The sequence below is a fragment of the Varanus komodoensis genome, unplaced genomic scaffold, assembly GCF_004798865.1.
Source record: "Varanus komodoensis strain SLA01 unplaced genomic scaffold, ASM479886v1 scaffold85, whole genome shotgun sequence".
NCBI classification, from domain to species: domain Eukaryota; kingdom Metazoa; phylum Chordata; class Lepidosauria; order Squamata; family Varanidae; genus Varanus; species Varanus komodoensis.
Window position 1 is genome coordinate 369,025 of NW_025336543.1, and position 27,124 is coordinate 396,148.

Genomic DNA, 27,124 nt, shown 5'->3' on the forward strand with positions numbered 1-27,124 from the left:
TTAAATCTTTGCATGTTTGTTTTTCTGGCATTAATATTTGTATCAGAAAACACAATGTGTGAATAGGCCCAACTGTGAAATTTCTTTGGTTTGTACAATTTTCCTTGGTTTCTTTCAGATCTGCTTGTCTTTGTTCTTTAAACATTCAGATATATATTTCAGTGTTAAGTCTTACAATTCAGTATTTTTAGTGCAATTACCAGTTGCATAAGTGATCCTTCCATTGCAATGATCAACTAATAAAAGGCAAGCTAATTACTAATATTTATTTATTAGCAGAAATCAGGGTCAAAAGATTTACAATTAAGGGACACACAATACTTGCTAGGAAAGGTTAAAGAGCAGGAGAGGGCCTTCTCAGTTGTGGGATGGCCTCTCCAGGGAGGTTCACCTGTTGCCCATCTTCTCAGTTGCAGGTCTTAATTCTTCCATTAAATGATAGCTTGAGGTCAACACATATTATTTCATAATTTATTGTCATAAATGTGGCTGGTATGTCACAGGGTAGACTCGTGCTGTCTGAAGCAGTCCAGTGAATGATGGACTCTTTAGTGAATGTTCTGAACATTTTGGGAAAATGTCACTTGCTCAAATCACAGGGAACAGATTTAGATACTAGAGATTGCATATGCTGAGGAAGGAGCAGATTTGATTTAGACAGAAGAACAGGCTATGGGCTTTGTTTGGGAACTCTTTTCATAACCCCAGGGAGGGGGATGTAAATTTGCTGACTTTAATCAACTGCATTCTTTCAAAAGAGCAACTAAACCTCTGGTGTTTGGGTTGTTTGTCATGCATAGGTATTTTCTATTCAGTTTATAGTATGGCTTCAGATGGTCTTATGGCCTTTGACATGGATTTTTAATATTGGTATGCAAATCTATTTATGTCAACTTGTGGACATGCCCAAGGCTGTTGCCATTTCTAGACAAAATCTATTCCTGGTAGTGGGATACATGCATGACTTCCTAACACAAGTAGGTAAAATGCTCACCAACAACCTGGTCTGATTGTAGGGGTACATCACTTTTATTTCAATATAAAACTTATATTACTATGAAATATTCTACAAAACACTCTTTTTAGCATGTTCATCAGAGTGGGATCCAACTATCTCTATTAAAATGCTTCGGCGAATGGGGCAGCATAGAAGTTTACTAAATAAATAAATAAAATGAATAAAAAACAAAACAAAACAAAGAGAAAAAAAACCCAGTTACTGTTCATTTGGATTTTGAAATCTTCTATGCTACCCTATTGTGTGCATGGAAATCAACTCTCCAGAGTGTGAACTATTTAGAGAGTCCAATATATATATATGCATGTGGTGCCAAAGCAGGGAGCAGAGCTGATGGAAGCATTATCATTGTCCCAAGACAAAGCCTTATAAAGAGAAATGAAGGAATACCTGGAAGGACTTGATGAAGGTCCACAGGAGCGTACGGATGCCCTCCCCTCGGCTCAAAAGCTTCACGAGACGCATCACCCGGAAGAGTCGGAAAAAGGTGATTGAGATGCGAGAGTTTTCCTCTGCGTTCTAGAACCCATTGGCACAGAGGGCAGTAGTTACAACAGTAGATGAAGAACACAAACCCTGGGCCACAGAAAATGCCACTTCACGGGAAGAGCTCACTGCACTGTTCCCCTGCCTTCTAGTTCTCTACTCTTCTAATAATCCCTGAGGTTCAGAGAGATGAATGTGGGTCTGACTGTCTCTTAAAGTTAGCGTTCACTTATTTTTAACTTCCTGATTCCTCAACAATTCTCTTTAGTCTTTCAGTAGGGCTATTCAAGATCTCATTCTTCCTAATTTTAAGAAGAAATATTTGTCAGTATTTGCTGATAGTGTGAGGGACTATTTTGCCTCTTCTCTGGCTAACAAATCATAACTGCCATTGACTATGAGACAGGAGGACACAATTTTGGTTTGGGATTACTTGATCTGAAGTACAAGATCAAGTAATCCCAAGGCCAAAAAGGTGCAAATAAAGTTTTAGATTGGCATGGGGGTTTACCATTTTGCCTGACCCTTACTCACAACTTCTTACTGCTGCATGTTGTGAAACAAGAGGAATGATGAGCAAGGCATTTCAAACCTTAAAAAACAAAACAAAACAAAACAAAACCTGGCATAATACAGGAGCACTCGGGGCAGACACTGGCCTAGTTTACATGTAAACCTAACCCAGTGTTCATTCAATCTGTGGTTCATTGACCCATATGAGTTTGGCAAATGTTAGAACAAACTGTGGTTCGTGTTTGCAGTATCAGGGTAGTTTGTTTTCTTCCTTTACCCACTTCCTCCCTGTATGCCAAATACCTTGTGTATGATGACTGACATACAGAGCAACTGGTGCTTTTTAATTGCTCGACTACCATCTTCTATAGTCTGACAAAACAACCCATTAATAATGCATGGTTTTGAATTCACAAATAACTAAAACACTTGTTAAACAACCCAGCACAAACCATGGATTCTCTTTCTGGGTTGTTTGGGTAACAAATCATGGTTTGTTAGTACAGTCACATTCGCAACAACCCAGAATTCCATAACCCTTAGTATTATGTATAAGCCAGGCTATTGTCATCTAGTGGCATGATAGCTGTTGAGACTGCAGCAGTCTACTTTGATGAACTGGTTTGAATGCATAATCAACCCACACTGAGGTGACATCACATGCATCAATTTAAGCATTCATATGCAATCTGTGTTCAGTTGACTCACTGATTTAAAAGGGTACATACACAGCCATGGCCTTTGGTACTCACAATTATTTTGTTCTATTTGGCCAAGTGGAAAAGAGATAGCTGTCCAAAGGCCATCTGGTCTTTCTCAAAACATGTTTGGCCAGCATGCAAAGAGGTTTGTGCAAAGACACAGTCATACTCAGTGGAACTCCCTTTCTCCACATGAATAGTTGTGAAGCAGCCCCCACTTTTCAGAATGTGGAGCTGAGCATGCAGTTAAATAAAGGCTCAGCAGAAGCAATATATACAGAATACTGGTGACTGAGACCCTATTGCAGACATGGTAGAAGAAAGTAGTCCACCAAACAGGAGACAGCAATCTTCAGCTGTAAGCAGCAGCAAAATAGCAAGAAGCTCACAGCATATATTGTGAAAGAGGACTTAGTGGTCAATGCTAACAAAATTCTTCCTTTCTGGAGAAAGACCCATGAGAGTAGATGCATAAATTATATTGGGGAATATAGTATTCCATGTGTTCCATGGATGTTTGCCTCTGTGACCGTAAAGTCTCTGTTCAAATCTGTCAATGAAAGACTTAATCTGTATTATCTGAGGAACAGCAGCAATTCTAAAGTTACTTTTGGATGGTGGTTCCCATTCAGTGAGGCCTGTACTACAAAACCCAAGTTGGCCTAGAAGGATCCAGGATCTGACAGTCCTACTATTTCTTTTGCCTTTTCTTTAGCTTTGTACTTTATACTCATTTATTCTCATTGTCCTCAGTTATATTTCTCATGACCCCTGGGCATTTCCCACAGCCTATGCCTTGCCCTGATAAAGCAGTTATTTTGGCCTGCCTGCTACTGTTTAATGGTCCCTAGAGCTTTTTCCCGTCTGGGCTCTGTTCTTCTCATAGCTCCTGCCTTGTTCCTTGGTGTTTGCCTCCTCCCATCCGATTTACTATGGGGCCTATAACTAGTTTGAACATTCCTTGCACTGCACTCATGCCAGAACAACAGTTTCTAAACTAAGTGGGACAATCTAATTTGCTTTAGATTCTGTGAGAAGACTCCCTGCTAAGCAGGCTGCTGATAGGGATGTTAGGAAATAAAGCTACCAAGACATCCTAAGGTAGATCAAAAAAGGATCCAGGTTCTAATGCCTTAAGATCTGTTCTTCTGGCAGATGTGCTCTGGAAACATAGCCTGTGGCCATGGGAGGGAATGGCACTTTTCCTTCTTATTTGCCTTTTCCTCCATTGCTGCAAAGCTAAAAGTTGGATACCATATAATGAAGTAGTACACAACCAGGAAACAGTGCAGATCACCCCACCCCAAAACACACAATACATCCCAATCTGAGATACTCACCACTGCATGTAGCCAGGAGAAAACAGAACCTTTGATTTCTTGTTAAGAGTGCAAAAATTATTTCTGGTCTGTATTTTTGAAACTCAGGTTACAAAATATCATTTCTCTAATATTTTCTATTTTTATCTAAATAATGTTTTAAATAATGCATATTGTTCCTTTTTAAAAGGAGGTATTGTTAAGATACTGTAGCCATAATCCATGCTTTGCCTCCATTGCAACTGGATTAGGTTCAATTTTTGTATACAGTATTTGTTTTCAGTGGACTTGCAGAACTCAGTAATTGGCTCTAATAATATAAGTCTGTTCTGTAGTAGATTGTGCATGAAAACACTGGTGTTGCAGTAAGTGAGAGAGGGAGTGCTTATTGTTTGGGGGCAGACAGCTCAGAAGCGATGGCAAAGAAATGCATTGAATGCATAGGTTAACACTGATGGTTCATTTTGCACAGTGTATCCAGCTTGAAACCTGAAGCCATGATTTATAGAATTTGTGAAGTCAAACTTGTGGTGCGCTATGGAACTGGGGCTGAAGAGAGAAAATACAGGGGTGACTAAGACTATGCCAGTATAACTTTACTGAATTTACTGGACTGATGGGAGTTACTCCTTAGTTACATTTCAGAATTGAAACAATGGAATATTACCTAATGTCATATCCAGTCATGTAGAAATGACAGAACCAATGTTGCTCCATCTACAGAATTACCACTCTCACACATCCATTGTGATGTTACAGTGGGATAAGAAAAAGTAACATAGCAGCCTCTAGCTACTATTTATCTTAGTCCATCAAAAGCAATAGTACAAGATAATTATAACCTCAAGTATAATGTAGAATTAATAAGCACCACCTGCCTGTAATCTGTATTTCCTGACAGGCAAGTTATGGATGCTACATGTGCAGTTGCTGTGCTGGCAACATGAATAAAAGGCACAGGCAGCCTGGTCCAGTGTGGGATGACTGAATTAATCCTGGCCCAGGTCATGGTGCTTCTCCCTTCCTCCTTTATAGTAGCTCTCAAAGAGTGCCCAAAGCGGGGTGCATGGCAAATGGGGACTGCAGGAATGCTCAGGGAGCAGTCAGAGTAGTTTGAAGTTTGCTGTCGTGTAAGTGTAAGCTTGGTCAGAAGGAGCTGTCCAGCCCAGAAGGAAGAAATGAGTTGGGGTCAGCCCCTGGATCTTTTTGCAGAGTGAGGACTACCAGGAGATTTCCACACTATTCATATTGTATTTGTGCCTAGAGTTCTTCACTCTATGGTTACATTTCTCAGACAAAAATATGAATGTGGACCTCACTCATAGTTGGAATTCATTTTGCCAGCCAATCCAGTTACTTTGAAGAATTTATTAGTAAAACAAACAAGAAATCTGAAAAGGATTCTAGTTCTCTCTTGGCAGTAATTCATTAGAAGATAGGACAACAGTTAATCTGACCAAAGGAAAGCTCACAGATGCACAAGAAATACAAGTCATGTGCAGCAAAATCAACAGCTCATGTAAACACCAGACTCAACAAACAAATACACAATATGGTGGCATCATGCAGAGATATCTAGGCTAGGCTTGAAGACAGAAACCTAGGTGGTCAGGTGGAGTGAGAATAAGGAGTGTATTAGGTGATTCAGAAGTGTGTCACAGAAGAAGCTGGAAGGGGTTCTGTTAGATCTTACCATAGAGGAAGAGCATTGGGTATGTTCAGCTGGCTTTAAAGAAAGGCAGACAGAGATAAGCTGTAATAAGTCTCCAGCGTAGAGGCCCAGAAGGCTGTGTCTTGGAAAACACAGGAACAACAAAACACCACAGCAAAGGAGGAGGAGGAGGAGGAGGAGGAGGAGGAGGAGGAGGAGGAGGAGGAGAGTAATAATAAAAAAAAAAATAGGGCTACACAATAGAAAAAGACATTGCTGATTTTCTAGAATGCAATGGATCAAATTCAGCCATGAGAAAAGAGACAGTGTCCTGCTGAATACAGCAGAATTCACATTTCTACACAAATTTATGGTGGGTATGTATTTTAATACATCGACTTATAGGTGTATAGACAACTTGTGATCTGCTGAGAAGTCTTGCCATTGGCTGTTTATTTCTTATTCCTCTTAAATCTGAACTATTTACTTGGAATAGTCTATGATACATTAATAGCATTACTCTAAAGTAATTTGCTTTAGGAGTGCAACTATAATAAATTGCATGCAGAATCTGGAAGGAGAGAACCTCTCCTTGTTTAATCCATTCTTCTCCTCAGTATTCCACTGCTAGGATATTTTTAAAAATGTCCTTACTGAAATCAGGACTCATTTTCAGTGCTGGGGTTTCCAGTTCTAAAAGGAGTTAACGTCTTAGCATATATTGCAAGAAGGAAAATATAAATTGAAAAAAAAAGACTCTTAGAGGAATAGTTGTATAAGATTTAAGGAGAAACCTAGACAGAACTGCATTAAACTGACCAATGGCCAACCTCAACCGCTTAGTTTATTTCTGTTCTGGACCTCAGCCAAGTCTTTCACAGACCAGTGTCTACTGATAATTCAACTGGAGATGTTAGGAAATGAATCTGCAATGTTATACATGCTAGTAACCCCTTTCTGATCATTCCAGACAGAATATTATCAATTGCTTATGTAGGTCTGACTGTACCTTGAGTGCTAAATTTGAAGGTAGCAGCTATTTCATTCTGAATGGGATGCAAACCCAATGCAGACACGGACTGTGAAGGAAAGTCATGAGTGTATCGTGCTAACTACTGACAAAATATTCACTAGCACAGTGCTTTAAGAAAATAAAGCACACAGGGAAGCAAAATGTTCATTGTCAGCAGAGACATGACTTGCATGTTAGCCACACATGGCAAAGTATTTTTACTAGACCATTTTCCTCAGAACATCAGAACAAAGGCCATGTAAAGCATTGATACTTATGGTGCTGTTGAGTTTCTCTGTGGCACAGTGTGATAAGGCCACAGGGAAAACTTGGAGATTATTATGTGCGTTTGTATTGCTATTTTAAATGCACCTTGTAGCTGTGAATGACCAAAAAATTACAATTACAATTTGTTTTATAAAATAAAAAAGTAGATAATTTAGTTCTTGGTGGGGTTTGTTTTGTAAAGACAGGGGGGATTTCTTCATCAAATAAGATGACATAAACCACTTCCGAAAAAAAATCTGCTTTGCACCCAGGGGACATTAACAACAATAGGCCTGTGGCCAATATTCCCTTCTAAAGCAAGGTGTTTGAACAAGTAGTGGCTGAACAGATCAAGCCACTCTTGGATGAAGACCCATTTCAGTCTAGATCCATTTCATTTGGGCTTCAGGCCTGATTTTGGAATGGAAACTGCCTTGGTTGGCCTGTGGGATGACCTTTGGCAGAGGAAAGGGGGAGTATTATCATGCCTCCTAAAACTCTCAGTGGCTTTCAATACCATTGGCCATATTATCCTTCTGGATAGGCTGGTTAAGTTGGGAGTAGGAGGTCCTGCTCTGCAGTGACTCTGCTCCTACTTGACCAGCTGATTCCAAAAGGTGGTGCTGGGGGACTACTGCTCTGTGCCACGGCAAGTATGCTGTGGCGTACCACAGGGCTCTATTTTATCCCCCATGCTATTTAACATCTACATGAAACTGCTGGTGGAGACCACCTGGAGATATGGGATGAAGTATCATGCAGATGACACTCAGCTCTACTTCCTTTTTCATCCAACCCCGGTGAGACAGTGGCCAATCTGAATTAGTGTCTTGGCATGATAATGGACTGGATGAGGGCCGTCAAACTGAGACTCAGTCCAGTCAAGACAGAAGTGCTGTTGTTAGGTGGATCAACTGTCCATTTGGGTGATATTCAACTTGTTCTGGATGGGGTTGCACTCCTCCTAAAGGACAGGGTTTGTAGTTTGGGGTGCTCCTGTACCCAGAGTTGTCACTGGAGTCACAGGTGAACTCTTCTTCTTTTCTTTTTCTTAAGATGACGTGGCCTTCTCTCTGCAGGGATAGGGAACCGCTGGCCCGTTGGCCAGATGTAACCCTTGGGAATTCCCTGTCTGACCTGAAAGCTTCTTTTGCTGTTATCTTCAATCAATGATCAAGATAAGAAGGTATTTAAAGGTTGTATATTGAAGTTAAACAATTGAGCTCTGCTTTGTAGGATTTAGAAATGTACAATATTCTAAAAGTGAATGTACTTCAGATCTCAGTTATGACACTATGGTATTTGTTGGTATAGTTGTACTAGTAAATTGTCAAGTAGGAAAGGGAGTGAAAATCTGTTGATTGAAAGTGTGAAAAGTGATAAATGACTTCTTCTCAAATGTCTTTACAACAGAGTAGAACAATGTGGACTGCAGTATTGTTTCCTATTTTGAAATGTGAATAGGCAAAAGTAATGCCCAAAACTCACCTATATTGAATGTAATGAATTAGAGAAACCATATTGTGCTTTCTGTGAGAAAGATCTGTAAACATTGTCTAGTATTTCTTAGCGCTAACACAGCAATGAAATAATGCATATGTTTTGAAAGGGTGCATGTTACATCTCTGCTGATAAGAGTGTTGTAGAAATCTGAGCTTCCAATAGTAGAAATGTCTTCAATGAAGACAGTGGGATTTGCTATGTCTCATACTACACAATACCCTACTCTGTGACAAAGATCATTGAGAGCTGCTTCAGTTCAATTATATATCATGAACGTCTGTGCGAGAAGTCCAGAGCATTCACAATTCAAGAGCTACAGTTCCTATGAAAGTATGACTTCAAGGGATCTATTTGTCAAGCACTGCTGCTGCTGTCAATGTGCTATGCAGATTTCAGTTCTCAAGTTAGACTATCACTGGTTGAAGTCAGTGGCTCACCTAAATACTACATATTCCAAACTGGTCAATATCCAGTGCAGTAGCAAGTTGTTTTTTTTACAAATGGACTACTACCTTTCTTGTACTATTGTTTCTCTTACTTACAAAGGTGCTTTGTGGAACTTTGTATCAGCTGTGGGAATAGTAGCATCTCAACATTTTTTTCTAGCACCACAGAACCACTTAGCTACAAACGGTAAATAAATACATGTTATGAACAATGTAGAAATCCCATACAAATGCACCAGATTTCTTCAAAATGAAATCCTTATAGACTCAGTGGTGATACCAATGGAGAAACTGAATACTTGATGGCTTTAGTTAAAGTAGCTGTTCTGTAATTTTAGCAAGCTGTATCATCCTTGCTTTTAATGGCAATTAATTTTTGTTGAGATTTGTTCTTAGGCAAGCACAGAATAAACTATCCACCACATGCCTGTGGTAGCTGTTCTAGTTTATATTGAGGACTGTACTTTGTTTGGAACTCAGCTATTGGGAACTGCCATATACCATGTTATTTTAGTATTCCGGAATGTAAGATTTGTTGAAAGATGGGACAAAACTTCATATCAGATGTGGTAGGTGTTCATCTCCAGATATCTTTCTCCTTGAATCCAGGTATGGGAGATGATCACCTTTGTGATCTCCTTTGCTGCTCCCTGTCCAGGTTACATTCTTCTTTTTCAACAGACCAATTCTTTATGGCATCTTTAAGTATGTCTCATGTCACCTTAAGCCCTAAAAGAAGCTATAAGCATCAGAAATTCAGAGTCTTCTTAAAGCTAGTTTATTCTGTCTTGTCCATTTACCTTTGTATTGCCCTATGCATGGAGCTCTGATTGTGAATCTTACAAACAGTGCAAGTGCTATTGTAGGAGTCATATAATATGGAATATATAAGGTAGAAATAAGAGAATCAATATTGATTCGTGGAATTTTATAGTAACAAAGGTACAATACCTCCAAGATTATGTTTATCATGCAACAGACCACTTGTTCATCTCTTCACAGGGAAAAGACCTGGATCCAGAGCCTTACTCTCAATTTCTGCCTTCTAAACAAATGAGTGGCACTGATGTGATGACCAGGACTATGCATATGCAGTGGCTTACTAGATGAGGCTTTGTACTGTCAAGGGTCTCATGCTAAGCACCTGTCGGCACATGCAATTCCTTATCCAGATAGGTATATGTGGATTTTAGATACATACCTAGAGCAGGACAGAAATCCAATACTCAGAAGGAAAATAGCATTCTGTTGATATAAACAATCTCATGCTATTTTAATATCTTTAATGTAGGTTATAGCTAATGAGGCTTGAAGTGATCCATTTTATATTTATTTTATTATTTTTGTAAGTTTTAGGAGCTGCTGCACTAATTAACATTTTTCCTATATGTAACCTTCATTTCAATGGCATGCATTTACAGACTGTAAACTTATCATTACACATGCTGAAGTAATTATAATAGAAGTCAAATGCGTTTATTTGTTTATGCAAAGGACTCCCCACAGTATTACATATTGATTGATTTATGGAAAAGTCACATTCTATAGATCGGAGTTCAATTTCTAATTGAATTTTAAACAGAAACTATAAGAGATGGGAGCTAAGTATACACACATGCTTCCTAGTTTTCACACTGTGTTTACAATTCTTTTCATTAGATAGAAAAAAATAAGACAAGGAAATGGGCAGGATATTGAGCTCACAGCTCTCTAAGAAGAATCAAAGGTTTTTGAACATGTTATCAGAAAATGCTTTCTAGCACACTATGTTTCTATCTATTGATTGGAGATTTGGCTTTTTGTCTAAAAAGAATTTAAGCATTTGCTGAAGAAGTGCCATTTTAGAGCTTATAGCTCTTCAACCTTTAATTAATGTTTAATTAAAACATTTTAACCTTGCTCTTCAGTTGAGAAAGACTCTCTTTTGATCCTAATTAACAAAAGTATATTGGTAAGTCATAGTGGATAACAGCAGTATCCTGAGTTATTCTTGGATTGTGTGCAGTGCTTAAAAGTTATGCCCAAGACTCAATGTGTACTCAAGCTTCTATGATGATGGGAATAGTAATGCATTAATTAAGCTTATGAAAACACTTATGTTGTTTTCCCCCTAACTTTTATCTTCTCTTGTTTACAAGTATAAGTCAACTATTCTTCACTTGTGTGGTAATTATTGATAAAGTATTGGGTACTCCTTCAGTGCGGCACCTGATTGCATGGCAAGCAAAGTGGAAAAAAACTCCTCCCTCTGTGTACTAATTCAGTAATATAACTCACTAAACTGAATTGCATATACACAATAAAAATTAGAAGTGAACATGGTACAAACGGTAAGTTTGATTAAATAGAAATATCTCTTAGAGCCTAGTGGAAAGCACACAAAAAAAATTAAGCATGACTAAGAAAGCATTTTTAGTAATTAAGAATTACTAAGAAAGGGACTTAAAAGTTATCACAATACCATTGCAGAAATGTATATCTCCTTCAGAATACTGTGTGCCGGTCACTCCATTTCAATCAATGTATCTAAGTGCTAGAGAGGACTATGATAAAGGCTCTCTAAATTATGAACAAGTTAGAGTGGTTGAACAGAAAGCTTTATGCCTTCATCTTAAATTACTAGAATTCAGAGCCATCCAGTGCAAATGACTGACAATAAGGGGAAAAACAGACAAAAGACTATGTTGTCACAAAGAACATAATTCATTTATGGGGAAGGAGGAGGAGTATTTTGTTATGTGATGATGGCCTCTAGTCTATATAGTATTGAAAGTGGGTTAGCCAAATTCATAAGGACAGGTCTATCCATTGCGGCTATTCTAACTATGTACTTACATGTATGCTTGCTTAGTCCTCGAAGAATATTAGTTCTAGGGCGTCTTTCAGAGTCTTTGAGGAATATGTGAACTTGATTATGGGATGTATCTCACAGAGGTGTTTTGGGAGTCAATTTGAGGCATAATGGGCAGCAAAGCATATTGAGTATAGCTGGTTGAGGAAGTTAAGAGGTCATCAAACAATTGAGGATAATGAAGTTGGATGAGCCAAGGCCATAGATGAGGATGTATCAGAATTGAAGAGCAGAGTGTTTGGAGGCAAGGGTCTGGGATCTGGGAGTGGATCGGAAGGCAATCTAAGGATTTAAGAAGGATTTTCACATGGACAGAGCAACAAGGTAAGTGACTAATTTTGGTTGCAAAGTACAGATGGGTGTACTGAGGTGAGACAATTTTAGATTAAACAGAAAATTGCTGTAATCATTGCTGTAATGATGAGAGCATGAACAAGAGTTTTTTGCAGATGGAAATTAGCTATGACAGTTAAAAACTAATATTCAGGATCTTATTAGCCAATGGTGGGACAAATAATCAGCTTATGGTTATTTCAACAATGCCCTCTTTATGAGCTTCCTAGGCACATCTGGTGTACATGCTAAGTTACATGGGTCGTATGTCTTACCTGACAAGCTAGTTCTTGTATCCTTAGAAAGAAGAGTCAGTTATGAATTTTCTAATGTTTACTTGGTTGGGGACACTGGGTCCCAAGTAGAGTCCACAACTGCATGGGAAACATATTCAGTGTGCCACATTCACAATGGCTCTTATGATTCAGAGTGCCTAAGAAAGCATACTAGTACAGTCACCATCTACAGGAGTAATAAGGCTAACATTGTTCCATCTAGGGGTCTATTTTGCTTCAGTGTACACTGCAAGTGCTGAAAATATCTCTTTTATCTTGAAAGTAAGCTGAAACTGGAGTACATATCCCAGGAAATATTATATGAAAGCCAATTAGATGTTCCCAGAGAGGATAATTATTTCACAGTAAAACACTCAGCTCAGCTGCACAGATAGGCAGGCAGAAAACATTTACTGCCAGGTAATTTTTATTTGAAAAGTAGCACATGTATCATTTAATTCATTTTCTGTGTCTTTTTACTGCATATTTCATTAAGGAATGAATCAAGGGCAAGCTAGACAATGCATAACAGAAACTGTAAGTCTTCTATTGGGGGTTCGTTTTTTTAAAAATAAAAAGCAGCTATAGAAGTCTGCAAGGAGAAATACTTCCTCATGTAAGGCAAACAGCCAGCTGGATGACTTTTCCCCTTAAGAATAGCTTAGAAATATTTTTGTAATGTGCTTGTGGCTAGGGTTGTACCTATGTGAAGTGCAATAAGAAAATGACACTGAAAATGAAAGAAAAAACTACTTAGAACTTTGCCAAGTTGCCCCATTTATAGAAAAAATCCATGTTGTGACCTTGATTCAGTTTACATGGATATCAGATAGTGGCACTGAATGAGGAAGCTTATCACTACCCTCATTCAAAGAGACATCCGGAAAGTGACTGGGGTCCAGATGAGCATTACTGTAGGGATATGCATTCAGATATCTCATACCAACTATACAGAGGCTGCTTCTCTGTGTGCAATTTCTTGCTGGACTGATTGGTACTAATGGGCTTAAACATTTACATTAGCATTCCCCAACATGATGGCCTCCAGAATAGTTTAAACCATAACTCTCAGAAATGGCCATGCTAGCTGGGGATGATGGGAGTTGTGGTTCAACTTACCTGGAATATGTCAAGTAATATATGGGTGGGAGGGCAAATTTGCCCAGATGACAGTGATTAACTTTTCCCCATTAAATTGAAACACCTGTTATTATGGAATAAATAAAGCACATGGAGGGCTTTATGCTCACTCACCGGGAGCCCTGATGGGGAGGCAAATGCATTTCTGGGCATGAGATATAAAGAAATGCATTGACTGAATGGCATGTTTTTAAAGTACATACTAAAAATGTCCCATTTACAATTAAGTTGTCAAATACTAATACTAATATTTACTACTACTACTACAATGGAAAGTGACCAAGTATTTCACCAAAAAAATTAATATCAGCTGTGGGATAGCTCGAAGATAATTTTAAATAGTTTAGTTGGATTTTTATTTGTGCTTTCCTCAGTTATTTCTGAGAGTTCCAACATCTAAATAAGTATCAGTAGACATAAGTATTTATGTGATCAAAGTGGAGGGAGAAGATAAGCAGCTTTTTAAAAAGATCTACAGAAAAACTGCTTCTTTAATAATAAAATAAAGGCTACTTTTAAATTAAGCCTTATAAACATTGATCTCCTGATTTTAAAGATGAGAAACTTGAGAAAATAGAAACAGGAAGTGGGACATCTTTTGTGCAAGTCTCACTGAAATGAAGGGGAGCTATTTTCCTACAAACTATTCAATGTGTGGGCTTCTCTAGAGTATACTCACAGGATTTTTCATACAAGTTACTCCAGTGCAAGTGTTATGAACTTGGCATTATCGTTGAGAAAGGATATCTCACATACTTTGACTAGATATGATGTGAAATTATGATGTCATTTGGTGTAATGAAACTTCTATCATACATAAAAGCTGCTGTTTGTCTGATCTCTAAAACTAGGCCAATTATTAGTTACGTTACTACATTTTCAATGTAGACCATACACAACTTGTGTTCATTGTAATAGGAACATTATTCCCTATAGTTGTACTCCACAAACATTTTTACTCTAGAGTAATTTCATTAAAACGCAAGTGCTCTAGAACCATCACATTGTGGCCTAACCTTTGTCATGTACTGCTGTCTTACATGTCTTTTCTTTCATTTTTTTCATATACCAACACACATAAACCTCATTATGTAACTAGATTTGCTTAGGCTTCTTACTGAGACTGAGTTCCCAGTAATCTTCATGTCCAACCGAATTTAACAAAACTGTTGCAGCCCATGCCATTATCTTACTCAGGAATTATTTTTGGTTTTTTCCTTCCTCATAATGCTGCATAAATTGTACCATGTATTAAAAGAGGTTGTCTCTTCCTCTAGATTCCAGAATGTAGATGGTGGAAATAACATGGATCTACAATGTCCGCACAATTAGAATATGGTTGATAGCATAGTGACTGTGGATTTGTGACATAGTGATTTGTAATTGTTAGCATTTGTGGCATGTGTTGATGGGTCTTCCAGGAAGTCAGTATGATTTACTGTGGGCAGCAGCTGTGGGACTCCTGCGTTATTTTTATTTTTTTTTTTTTGAACCAGTGTGACCTACTATTCACACAACAGAAACAAAGCAGTTCAAAAAGCAACTCCCCAAACAGGCAGACATGCTTATTTCTAGGCAAGATCAACAGAGCTTCCTCTTGCAAGTTCTGGTGATATGCTCTGTTCTAGAAATAAGTGTTTTTGCTTGTTTCTGATTGCCTTTTGAATAGCTAGCTCCCTTTTATGCTAGTGATGGGTCCTGAAGGGGCATGGACAAACTAGGGTACTGCCCCATGACTGCAATTTCAAAGATGGATTTCTTAAATAAACCCATACAGCCATTGTTGTAGACAAGACACTTTAACACATCACCCTTCTTTCATCTACAGAAAAAACAAAAAACAAAAAATGCAACTACATTCTTGAACCATGTTATTTACACAATGGATTGTGAAAGGATACAAACTTTTAAAGCTACATTTATATTATTTTTTTTAAAAAAAATATGAATCCACTCAAGTTTAGCATCTCTTTCTTATAGTTTATGCAATTGTCATTTTAGATACAATAATCTGTAGCAAAAAATCATTGTATCTAGAATTTAACTCTGGAAACAAATTTGGGGGTTTACATAGATTTCTTAAATATTTGGATATATACATATGACTTATGAGAGTGTTCTATCATATTGAACACCAAAAGTTTAGTATAAGCTATTCCTTTTTCACAGAGAAACATGAACTACCAAACTTTTTTGTACATTTCTATATTTAGCTGGATAAAAACATAATAGTCCAGTAACTAGAACTGACAAGAATTTAAAATCAGAATCAGAATGATTTACTGGCTAAACAATAAACAAATTTTGCACTCCCTGAAGCTAAATTTTATGATCTGTATTAATAATGAAACAAGCAAATTTTCATCTATTTGATTTTTTTGTCTTAATTGAAAATGTATTGAGGCAAAAAGCTATGCAGAACACAGACTAAGTCTAATTTCCAGACCACTGGAAATCATACTAATCTCCCTCTGATTTTTCATGAGGCATTGTTCACATGTCTGCAAGCCCTGAGGGTTAATCACTTTGAAAAAAGAAAAAAAGAAATCCCAAATTCTCAGGATGTTGAATTTTGAACGCAGTGTCAATCTATTTGCTTATGCATTTTGTTTGCAGAAATATACACAACTCCAGTTGTTTTGAAAAACAACAGTATAAAACTGACAAAAATCCCCAGTAAACATATCTCCCAATAAAATAATACCAAAATTGAACATGCACACAGAAACACAAATATAGGGAAATAATCAGAAATACATAAAACGGTCAAGACAACAATGGGGTGGGGGATAATACAGAATGTCAAAAGAAGCTGCTGGGCTTCTCCTGCCTTTTGCTAGCTGTTGCTTGATTTCACTATCCACACACCAGCCTTTGAAGAAGTATTTTTGAAAAAAAAAATCATTGTTCCACATTTTACCTGTAGAAAACCACAGCTCTAAAATGATCGCAAGTATGTGGAAAATGAAGATTTGTTTCCAATGTCAGCATAACAGCAAATGGCTGGAATGTTTAGAGGATCAGACAGAGCAAAAGAGGGGAGAACAGATCAGTACAGCAATAGAGATGAAGGCAGAATCTGAAACAAAGGCCGAGGCTTATGTGCATGCCGTCCTTCCACCAATCTGTGTTTTGATAAATGGACAGGGCTTATTTTAGGCCACAATCATCAAACCACTTCCACCGTACTAGTAACTGATATTCTTGTTAAGCCAGTGCAATTACTCTGGAAATGCAGCTGCAGTAAAATTTTAAAGAGGCCTTCATGATGTAGGAATCTAGCACTTCGGTACTAAAACCATTTATAAGGAGGCATGTCTCATTTCTTTCACTAGGACCTACTTCCAAGTAGGAATTTGGGCTGAATCTCACCAAACTGGGGAAGGTACAGTAAAATTGCTGAGGAATTTTCAACATTATTACAAACACAGCTGTCCTGATTCCCAGAAGGGCTGTATGATTCAAGCCACTACTGTCTACCTTTAGACATGTTTGACTGCTGCAGAAATATTGGTTTGGAGGGGTTTGGTGTAGCTAGAAGGACAAAGGTGAGGAGGGCATAAAAAGCAGGGAACTGAGAGAAGGTTAAAGGGAAGGTGTACCAGAGAATAAAAAAGAAAATGGAATATTCCAGAGAATGTGAACAGCAGGCATGCTATTCGTATAAAGCTTAACTGAGTTAAAACACAGATGTCCCTAAAAGAAAGATACCCCTTCTTTGCCTCATTCAATATAGAGCAGCTTTTAGTCAAGATCAAGGGAGAAAAATTACTTAATTTGTCTGCAGATAAGACATAGGCTCTAAAAATAGTTTTGCCTCTCAGTTCACATCGCTTTTGACTAAAGAATCTTCTGAGAACATGTTCAGAAAGCTGAAGTATTCTTTGTGTAATTCCAGGCCCGCAACTGTTTCTGGATACAGATTTGAAATGAGGGTTCTACTTGGACATTCAGAGACAAAGCTTCATACAGTTGTTTTTCATTATTGTGACAGGAAAAAACCTTCTGCAACAAAAGGTGCCACAGTTCAGAAGCTGTAACTATATTTGTGGGTGGTCCAAGTAACAGACTACTTTCTCTATATGACTGCTCCTACAGCTAAGAACAGTCATGTAGCAATACATGGAGAACTCTCTGATTAGGCACAGAGTCAAGAGCACTAATTAACTTTCTGATTTTTTTAAAGATCTTGCACATTTGGAAAGCAAAGACTACTTTTTGGAAGCACACCATGAAATGTGATTTCCCTAGTGAGAAATGCCTGAATTGGTATGTGAGGGGCCTGAGTGAGAAATCTGGAAGACACCTATGACCTCATCTCTCTCTCTCTTTTACCATTTCCCTATAAGTATTGCAGTACTTAGTCATGCAGGTTATAATCTTCTAATCAGATTATGTCTTCCTTTACAGCACTAGTGGCTGGATCCCAAATACTTCACTGAAATTATTCCTTTCAGCATACAGGCACACCCATACATGCAAACACTTTCATAGGAAAACATAAAGCTTTAAGATTAGGTCCCAGATGCTCAAACCCTATACATTCTGTTGATGTAAACATAAGCATCTGTACATGTGAAATATCCCTTCCAAGTTCCCACACAGGTACACAGACACATAGACAAACATTGTTAGCCATGCAAAAGTAGGTGAAAGACCCCTCACTTGCCTTTCAGAGAACAGAGCAGCACTCATAACCATATAAAGGACGCACAGGTCTCAACATGACAGTGTTGGTTTTTTATATGTGCCTGATGCACAGCATCTGCTCTATTCAATCTAGGAACAAAGTGCCTACTTTGCCACAGACATCCCAGCCAGAACATGTGTGATGTTCCAAATCCTGCATCTGCAGAAAATGAGGATTCACATGCAACAGACAGCTTTAAGCTATTAAAGAGAAGAACATGAGGAAGGTTTATGAATGACTGAAGATGCATATTGACTACGTTGTATTGACTAGCATCTAATGCTAGCATTTGTTAATATAATGCTAGTACTATGAAATCTGTCTGGCTTCCCAGTCTTTTCCTACATTTCATAAAGACAGAGAGAACATATAACATGAAAATCCCTCTTCTTTACACATTAAAAGATTAATGAAACCCTTCTGTCATCCAGAGGAAAGGGTACATTATGGGGTAAAGGAAATAACATCAAGCATGTATTTCTATATAAGGTTGTTCTCAACCACTATGACCAAGTCTCTCCTTGAAAATATTCCAAAGCCCCTCTTCAGATTTTGTAATATTGTCTCTCAGAAATTACATTCAAAAGGGCAAAGGTACCTACCATAAAGCCTCTAAGAAATTGTACAGGAATTCAGTCCTGTATTTCTCACACAATGACCATAGCTATTCAAAAATGAGTAGAGATTGAAGCACCTCTTCCTTCATGTTCCCACCCTTTTTCATTAAAATGGAGACCAGAATGGGACATGTTAAGCATGGTTACAATAATTAATTATTATTAGTTATATAGTGTTTCTCTCCAGTGGATTTCAAAACATATCCTATACATTTATTAAAACAAGGAATTATCACTGTTAATAGGCTGAATGGAGAGCAAGTAATTTAAAGCTGTATTTCCAAAACAGAGAGAGGGAATGATAACTTGCAAACTCTTGGCATGACTTGTATATGGTTAGTTTTATTAATATTCCCACTTATGAGTGCACAGATTGGCTCGTACATACCTCCCATAAAGAGCAGGGGTGTTTGTGCATGGATTTTTGTATTGTGCTTTTTGGCAGAAGACTAGAGCTCTTTCCTGATGTCATCAAGACAATCAGAAGGCTGAGACAGAGCACAATATCTTAAATATTGGGGCTTTAAAATAACATTTATATTTGGGATTAACTTTTATTTACAACAGATCTTACTGCACTGATTTTTTTTGTTAATTTGTAGTGGCTATGCACTACTAAAAAGGTCACATTTAGCCTGTCTTCAACCTGATCTTTGCTCTTTTGGTGCACTGTAGCCACTGTGGACACAATTTAATTTTAATATTTTGCGGCCGCAGGAGTGTCTAAGGGCAAAAATGACACCTCCTGGACTTCCTGAATTTGTAAACTCCTGGTTTACAAGTTGTTTTTATGTTTTCCACCTTTCTATCAATCTAATAATAATCACCAGCATCCGAAGACAATTAACTGGTACAAAACAGATCTAGCTGATTTTAAATTTGAAGATGAATCTGGATGTAATCAGATGCAGAAAAGTAAAGTGAAACCAGCAAAGCATAGGTTAAATTGTCAAGGAATGTTTGGGCATTAGGAATGTAGATAGTGTTTATTTTGCTAATTATACAGTTTGTGATTTGTGGTCTGTTTGAAGTGAATGTAACTTTAGAACTGGTTCTATGTGTTCACACTCTGACACTGCCAAACATAGAATCACAAAGTCATGCTAACAAACATGCACATGCACCAATCATGTACACACATGCATCCATACCTCACAGGCAAGCAGAGATACATGCCAAGAGGTGTAAGCATTGAATAATATGCATCCATCCACAAGCTCAATGATACTTTTAAGGCTTGTGCACACATTATTTAGCCAGGGTGGATGTCACCTGCCCTATATGGGATGTTGTTCCCCCAGTGGGTTATCACTTACCTCTGGTGAATTAGCTCTAGACACTGCTTAGAGCTAGCTTGCTGCTACCTAGAGGTAAACAAAGCAGTTAACCTCTTGGTACAGCAACCAAGTTAATGTGTGCACAAGCCCTAAGACATACACCTGCACTCAAATATGTACAAAGTACATGTGTAAATGTGTGTGATCAGGTAAATGGGTCATATTTTCTGAAACATCCTGAAAAGCAAAAAGAAAGGAACTAAAACCACATACGCATCTATCACTAGTCAGAGACACACAAATTAGTTCACTACAAACACAGCCACTTCATACAGCTGCATACATCTGCAGCTATGATAAAAAGTGCATTTGCAAAAACACTCATACACCATTCATAGCTATTTTGTAGTATAATATTAAACTATAGTCTGAAAGTCTCATGTACCTAAAAGTAAAGACATTTTGAATTTCTTACTCTATCTAGAAACCTTTGATTTTTCATGTGGAAATGCTACTGGATAAGATTTCTTTGAACTCTTCGAGACAATTTGTTTAAAAGTACTAATTTCTTTAATGTTTAATTGAATGATACAGCAATGGTAGTACCAAATATTACCATTAGCATATGGTAGAAAGGTTATGGGCAGAGATGGACAGATCAAATTATTTTTAATGTCTGTCTCTTTTGCATGTTTGTACTCATAAGTCCATTCTTTCCCAATTCTGCATTAATCTGCAATTGTTTTTTTTGTTTGTTTTAAATCTGCTCAAAATTGTATTTCACTACATATCAAATATGCATTTTGGATGTATTTTATCACAAAATACAGATCTGTCAACATATTTTATCCCAAAGTATGCATTCCGAAAATATTCTAATATATAATTAAAATTTTGAGCCTACATGTGCATCACAAAATTGCAAAGTGCAAAAATTCAGAGGTAATCACATTCCACTCCATCCATCTGTCCATGTGTGCAGATTAGGTCAGTTGTATCAGAATTCACAAAAAATTGAATTCCTGAAGCATCACTAGTTGTGAGTAGCCTTGCTGCTGAGGACAGTTGCTTTGTTAGGATTAGTTTATGGGAGACATGTACTTTGGCGTTTGGAAGTAAAAGAGAAAGGGCACAGCTTCCCCAAAAATTGTATAGAAAGGTTACTAAGAGGCACATTTTCAGGAGCAAGTCTGAATGGAGAACTAAAAGCTGCATCAACACTCCTTGTGGATTCAACATGGAACACTTGAAGTGTCAGGGGAAAATAGTAGTTTAAAACTGACACTACAGTGCAGAAAAAAATATTTTCCCACAATGCATATGTATGCAGAAGGAATGAACTATATGTAAGAACTGTATGTAAGAAGCTTTTTCTGCCCCCTCATGAAATTATCAGGATTATTCCAGTTATCTGTATGGAGTATTATGTCAATATACTTGATTTTGCAAAAGATGCTGTCCTTGCAATGACAAAAAATCCTTTATATCTGTTGCATTTTCTTACCCTTTATCTGAGTTTGGACTGGCTTGAATTCTTAGATTGAAATATATACCTTTAAACCATTCTCTGGACTCCTATTGCTATGGATATTTAGAACTTTTTCTTTTCTTTTTCTTTCTACAGTCTCAGCAGTGTTCTAATTTTGAATAATTGTCTGTCATTTAAGCTATTCTGTAGTAAACTGCCTTCAAATGTATGATGCTTGTCAAGACTTTTTACAATCTTCAAACTGTGTTTTCTGACCTACAGTAGATCTCAAAGGACTGGTTCCTACACAAATTCAGACTTAGTATGCAATATTATACATACTTATGCATACTTATGCAAAGTATGCAATATTATACATACTTAAAGCTAAATTCAAAGAGTCTCATTTCAGAGTAGATGTCCATAGGACTGCACTGCAAATACACTGAAAGCTGTAATTATTTCAGAACAACTTCTCTTGACTGATTTTTTTTAAAAATGGTGCATCGAAATATTGTTCAGACAACCACCTCCCAATCAGCCTTGGAAGTAGATTGGGAACCAGAAGGAAGAAGTTGAACAGAAACTAGAATGGTGAAGTAGGCAGAATATTGCATTCCTTATCTTGTTTTGCCTTACCATTTAGCATAATTTCAGTGAATTCAGTGTAATTCTCTGCAGAGATGACACAAATAAGTATTGTTGTGGCCATATAAGAAGTAATGAAACATATTACTGAATGTGAAATGAGAGAAACTAAGCTTCAAGAAAAACTGAAGATGACTTGCAGATTTATTGCTCTGTTAATGCAGCTGGATGTTCTTTCATCTATATCATGAGCAAGTCTTCCTACATCTTCCAGGTTTTTCTTCTGTATGCATGGCTTTAAATTCGCTCAGCCTCAATGGGGATGCATTGTCTTGCTCAAAGTTACTTTATGATTTGTGGCCCACCTACACTATAGTGAAGTTTTTGCTCTTCCAATTCCAGGTGTTTCTTAAGTGAGAAAATAACCCCCACCTCACACACAAACACACACACACACAAATATAATTGTGTTTTCTACTCTTGCCTTCTATTGGTCTGCCAATTAAGTGTTACCCAGGCAAAAGCAAAGTCCCAGGTGGACTTCAGAGTGTTGCTGTTCACTGCATCTATTATATTTCATGACAGAATAATGCAAGCCAAGAAAGAATCACTGTCAATACAGAACTAATCTGAGTGTTACTCTTTGTTCTAACTGCAGCAGGGTTGAGTTTCTACCACAAACTAATTTCCTCAGTTACTAAAGATGCCTGGGTTTGGAATCAAAATCTACCATTATGTAGAGCTTATGAGGAATTGCCCTCCTCTTTTCCCATTCACCCACCATACCCCCAGGCCTCAGGTGAAAAGTAATTCAGCATATAGGCACACAAGGCAGATTTGGTCAGGCTCACAAACAGTGACCAAAGCAGCAAGGCACCCAGTGGTGGGGTGGGTGAAGAAGAGGTGCAATACATGAGCAGACCATTTTGCACTACCAAGGAAAAGGGACACTTTTCAATATGATCTGTAGCTCCTAGCGCCTTTCTGCTGGGGAATGGGTGTGCGGCTGTGGGGTTTCATACCAAATGCCACAAGCAGCCACAGTATTTTGATGGGATAAACTGATTGACATTTCCATTCATTCTCTTATTCAACAGGATTGTGTGCAATAGGATTTCAAACAATTCAGGACAAACTCCATCCTTAACTGATGTAAATTATCAGTGCATCAGATATTGTGCAAAAAGAAAAAGGAAAAGGAAAAATTAAAAAAGAAAAAATCAAAACCAATTAATTTTTCAATAACAAATGTTAGGCAAAGTTTCAAAGGAGAAAATTCAAACATGCCAGGTAACAAAAAACATGTGCAGAATTCTTTTCTGTCTGTATAGTAGGAGGGTAATCTTTAGAGAGGATTCAGGGAACCATCATCAATGCACCTATAAAATTTGGGAAGTTCTTTCTGTAGAGAAGAAAGCAAGCCTTTGCCAGATTTTCAGTTACACAAATAACTGCTGAACTTAGTTCAACCTTTGCCCTGTTTAACTACATTGATGTAATTTTCAGTATCAGTGGATTAATTTTGAGAGCACTAATAGATACCTACTGGTCCTGTGCAAAAATGAAACTGAGTCAAATTAATTGATGACTCTCATTATATGATCTAAATTCTAGAACAGAATGTTATCTGGAATGGGGATCACCTCAATGAGATTTACCAAGTTTTCCTTCCACTTCCAGAATATCAATCACTCATTTATTAGGTAAGTAGTAGAATTGCAAGGTATGTCTTTAAAAGTCTTGCAGTTTAAAATGCAGTTTTCGCTCTTTGATTTATCTAATCACATCTGTTTATATGCATATCACTATATGGAATCCTTTAGTATAGTTGAGATTTGTACAATTTAGCAGCAATTGGTGAGTGTCTCTACATGCCCCCAATTAAAAGAGTGATTTATAAAATGACTTTTGATTGGTGCACCATTCCTCTTCTGGATGAGGCAAAACAAAGTCCTTCACTCCCAAACAGGTAGTATGATGGAAACCAATCATGTCAACCAATGGTTGGTGCATATACACAGAGACCTTATTATTACATTTATATGCCACCTTTTTCTCCTTGCAAGGAACTAAGGCATTTTACAAGGCTCTCCTCCAACAAAAACCCTGTAAGGTAGCTAAGGCTGAGAGTTCATGGTTGGTCCAAAGTCACTCATGGCTGAATGTGGACTGGAACTCAGATCTCCTTAATCCCAGTCCAAGATTCTAACCACAACACCACACTGATGCACACATGCCTTGTGTGATCCAGGATCCAGAGATGGGAAATTTTATCTCATGTAACACATTTATACTTTTGAATAGCACAGCATGTGAGCTAAATTCCTGTCCACGAGGATTGGGGATGGTTTAGTCTTCAACATTATATGCTCTATTGGTGCAAATTGTTCCCAAAGTACTACATGTTAACTGCAAATATGAATGCAAAACACTGGGACTTCAATACAGTTCTAATGCCTTAATCCCAATCTATTCCACTGTGTATCTCTAGTGTATCAATACTATTTGTGTAGAGTTTTCCCATTTTAAACCTCATGCTTCATCCTATTATTATTATTATCCTGACCCATTAGCTAGATAGGCTCTCTGGGCAAGTTATCTATAGCATGTATTTCTAACCCAAGGACCATATATGCCAAATAATCAACAAGTTGTGCTGATGGATTTTACAGTGTCAAAATATGCCCTAAATCAGAAAGTTTGAATGCAATGCACATTTTGGTAGGAGAATAATTTCCCCTGCTATGGCCTTTTCACAAATAATGGAGTAACAAACTGTATGATTCCATATGATACATAACATTTATGTTAGAATGTGGGCACAGTTATGAAGCTTTGTGAGCTTATGATTGAGGGGAAAAGTTGGCAGAAAATTTTTCACATGTGGTTCCTGATGTTCCACCTCGAAAGAGTTGCCCTAAAAGTCTGTGAAGTGGCAAGTATCTCAGTGCTCTGGGAAGTTTAACACAACTTTGGCAAATCAAATTATACTTGTGCTTCTTCTGCAACTTCCTAGGACACAAACCTGCTCTTTCTGCATTCACTCCACATAGTTATCATTGATTTTCCTACTATACAGTTTTTATTCATGCCAGGCTGGTTATGAGGGAAAGAAAAGGATGCAGCAATCAGGAAGTTTTCAAAGGTGTTCCAAAAGGTAAAGAAACAAGCAAAAATAAAATATTCAGAACAACCAAAGAGCAATCCTTAAAAAAAACTTTAAATAAAAAGGGAGGGAGAAAGAAGGGAAGAGAATAAAAAAGAAAGAGATTAAAAAAACTGGAAGAGACAAATGGATGTTAAAAGCAGGCACATTCATGGACAGACGCCAGCTACTTACGTTCACCTCGGTGATTGCTATATCAACAATGCTACCCACAACAATCAAGGCGTCAAATGTATTCCATGCATCACAGAAATAGTGCTGCATGTGGCAGAGAAGCCAAGGAAAAAGAAAAAGAAACAAAGAAGAGAGAAAGAGAGAAAAAGAAGATATATAAAAATAAAGTAAAACCAAAACAAGAAAGAAAGAAAAAAGAAAAAGCATGAAAGAGGGAGAGAAGAGAAAAAAATAAGAAAAGAAAGAGGTTACGTGGGCATATTAAAGCGTCTCTTACCACTGTACAGTACTGCTTGCTGATACCTCTGTAACATGATGGAGGGTATTGACAAAAGCCTGGTTAGTTAGAATGTTAGACTCACACATGTCTGTTTTTCCTTTTATTTTTTGGAGGGAAAAAAGCACGCGTACCCCAAGTTCTGTGCACTTTCACCAGTCACAGCAGTGACGAATGAAAAAGAAGAAGGCATTATGCCCTCTTTTTTTTCCCCCTGGGAGAAGGACGACGGCAAGTTCAATAAAAGCATGACTAGAGGGAAGAAAACATAAACCAGGAAGAAAAAAAAAGGAAACAGGAGAAGGAAGAAGAGAAGGAGGATTTGGTGGCATCCTAGAGAGGGTAGAGTAATACTCACATTAGTTTCACTGAGAATGACGTCTATAATGCTGCCAATTACGATGAGGAAGTCAAAAACATTCCAAGGATCACTAAAGTAACCCTACATAAGGAAGGGGCAGGCAGGATGGGGATTAAAAAGGAATGTTAGACAGACAAAAACAGTTCAAAATTGGCATTAGAATTACTGCCCTGGTACCCTCCAGTAGCTTTAGAAGAGCAGCTTGGACTATGTTTTGCCAAAGAGGTGCACAAGTTGCCATTAATCAAACACACAATCCCATTGAAGCCAAAGGGATTAGATGCATGTGTAAGGACTACTTGTGTGAGTGTACATTGTAGACCAAGAATAAAATGGTTCTTGGACACTTACTAATATAAAGGAACACTTCTCTCTAGTTTTGTTGCAGCTTTCTTTTTCCTTCTTTGAGCTTTATCAACAAAGAATGTTCTACTTTGACATGTGGGCAACTCAGGACTTTGTTGGGTGAAGCATGTTCCCATTTATGTAGAGCTCTAAAATCATCCATTATGGGAAGTAGAGCTTGGACTGTATTTTGAACATGGGGACCAAGCAGTGGAGACTCTGGTCACCTGAAAGCTAATGGGCCCTGTGCTCAGATCAAATCAAAAGATATTATATTTTATATTATATTCAGAAATTAGTTGCTCTATCAAGGATGTGCTGGAGATAGGGAATGATTAACTAGCTGATGCATTTTTGAAAGTTCTACCAAACTCTCATATTTTCCCCTGAACAGATAATCAGGACTATAATCTTTCAAACAGATATTCCTATTTTATATAATTAATGTGCATTTTAATGTCTCCATTACCATATAGTCCTTCCCTATCTCTTTATGGCAATTAAAAATAGATTAATTTAAGGTAGATTGTAAACTAAAGACTGTAATTCTTATGAGTTGCGAGATTTGGTTTGGGTCCCTTATCAAAATAAATTTAAAAAATTTGATGACGGATTGCAGATTGTTTTCAAGACAATTCCTTCCTGC

The 27,124-nt window shown here is 37.6% G+C and overlaps 1 protein-coding gene across 26 annotated transcripts in view; it reads right to left on the reverse strand.

Moving 5' to 3' along the window:
* The window catches only part of CACNA1C (calcium voltage-gated channel subunit alpha1 C), a 536,805-nt gene that overhangs the window by 40,181 nt on the left and 469,500 nt on the right, over positions 1–27,124 (reverse strand). For 12 of the 26 annotated variants that reach the window (XM_044416952.1, XM_044416950.1, XM_044416960.1 and 9 more), the window contains 4 exons: positions 26,131–26,214; positions 25,496–25,579; positions 5,731–5,763; positions 1,409–1,537 (listed from right to left, as the gene is read on the reverse strand). In XM_044416952.1, the coding sequence (XP_044272887.1) occupies positions 1,409–1,537; positions 5,731–5,763; positions 25,496–25,579; positions 26,131–26,214 (330 nt within the window). The remainder of the gene's footprint in view (positions 1–1,408; positions 1,538–5,730; positions 5,764–25,495; positions 25,580–26,130; positions 26,215–27,124) is intronic. The other 14 variants (XM_044416974.1, XM_044416973.1, XM_044416966.1 and 11 more) reach the window with 4 other exon arrangements.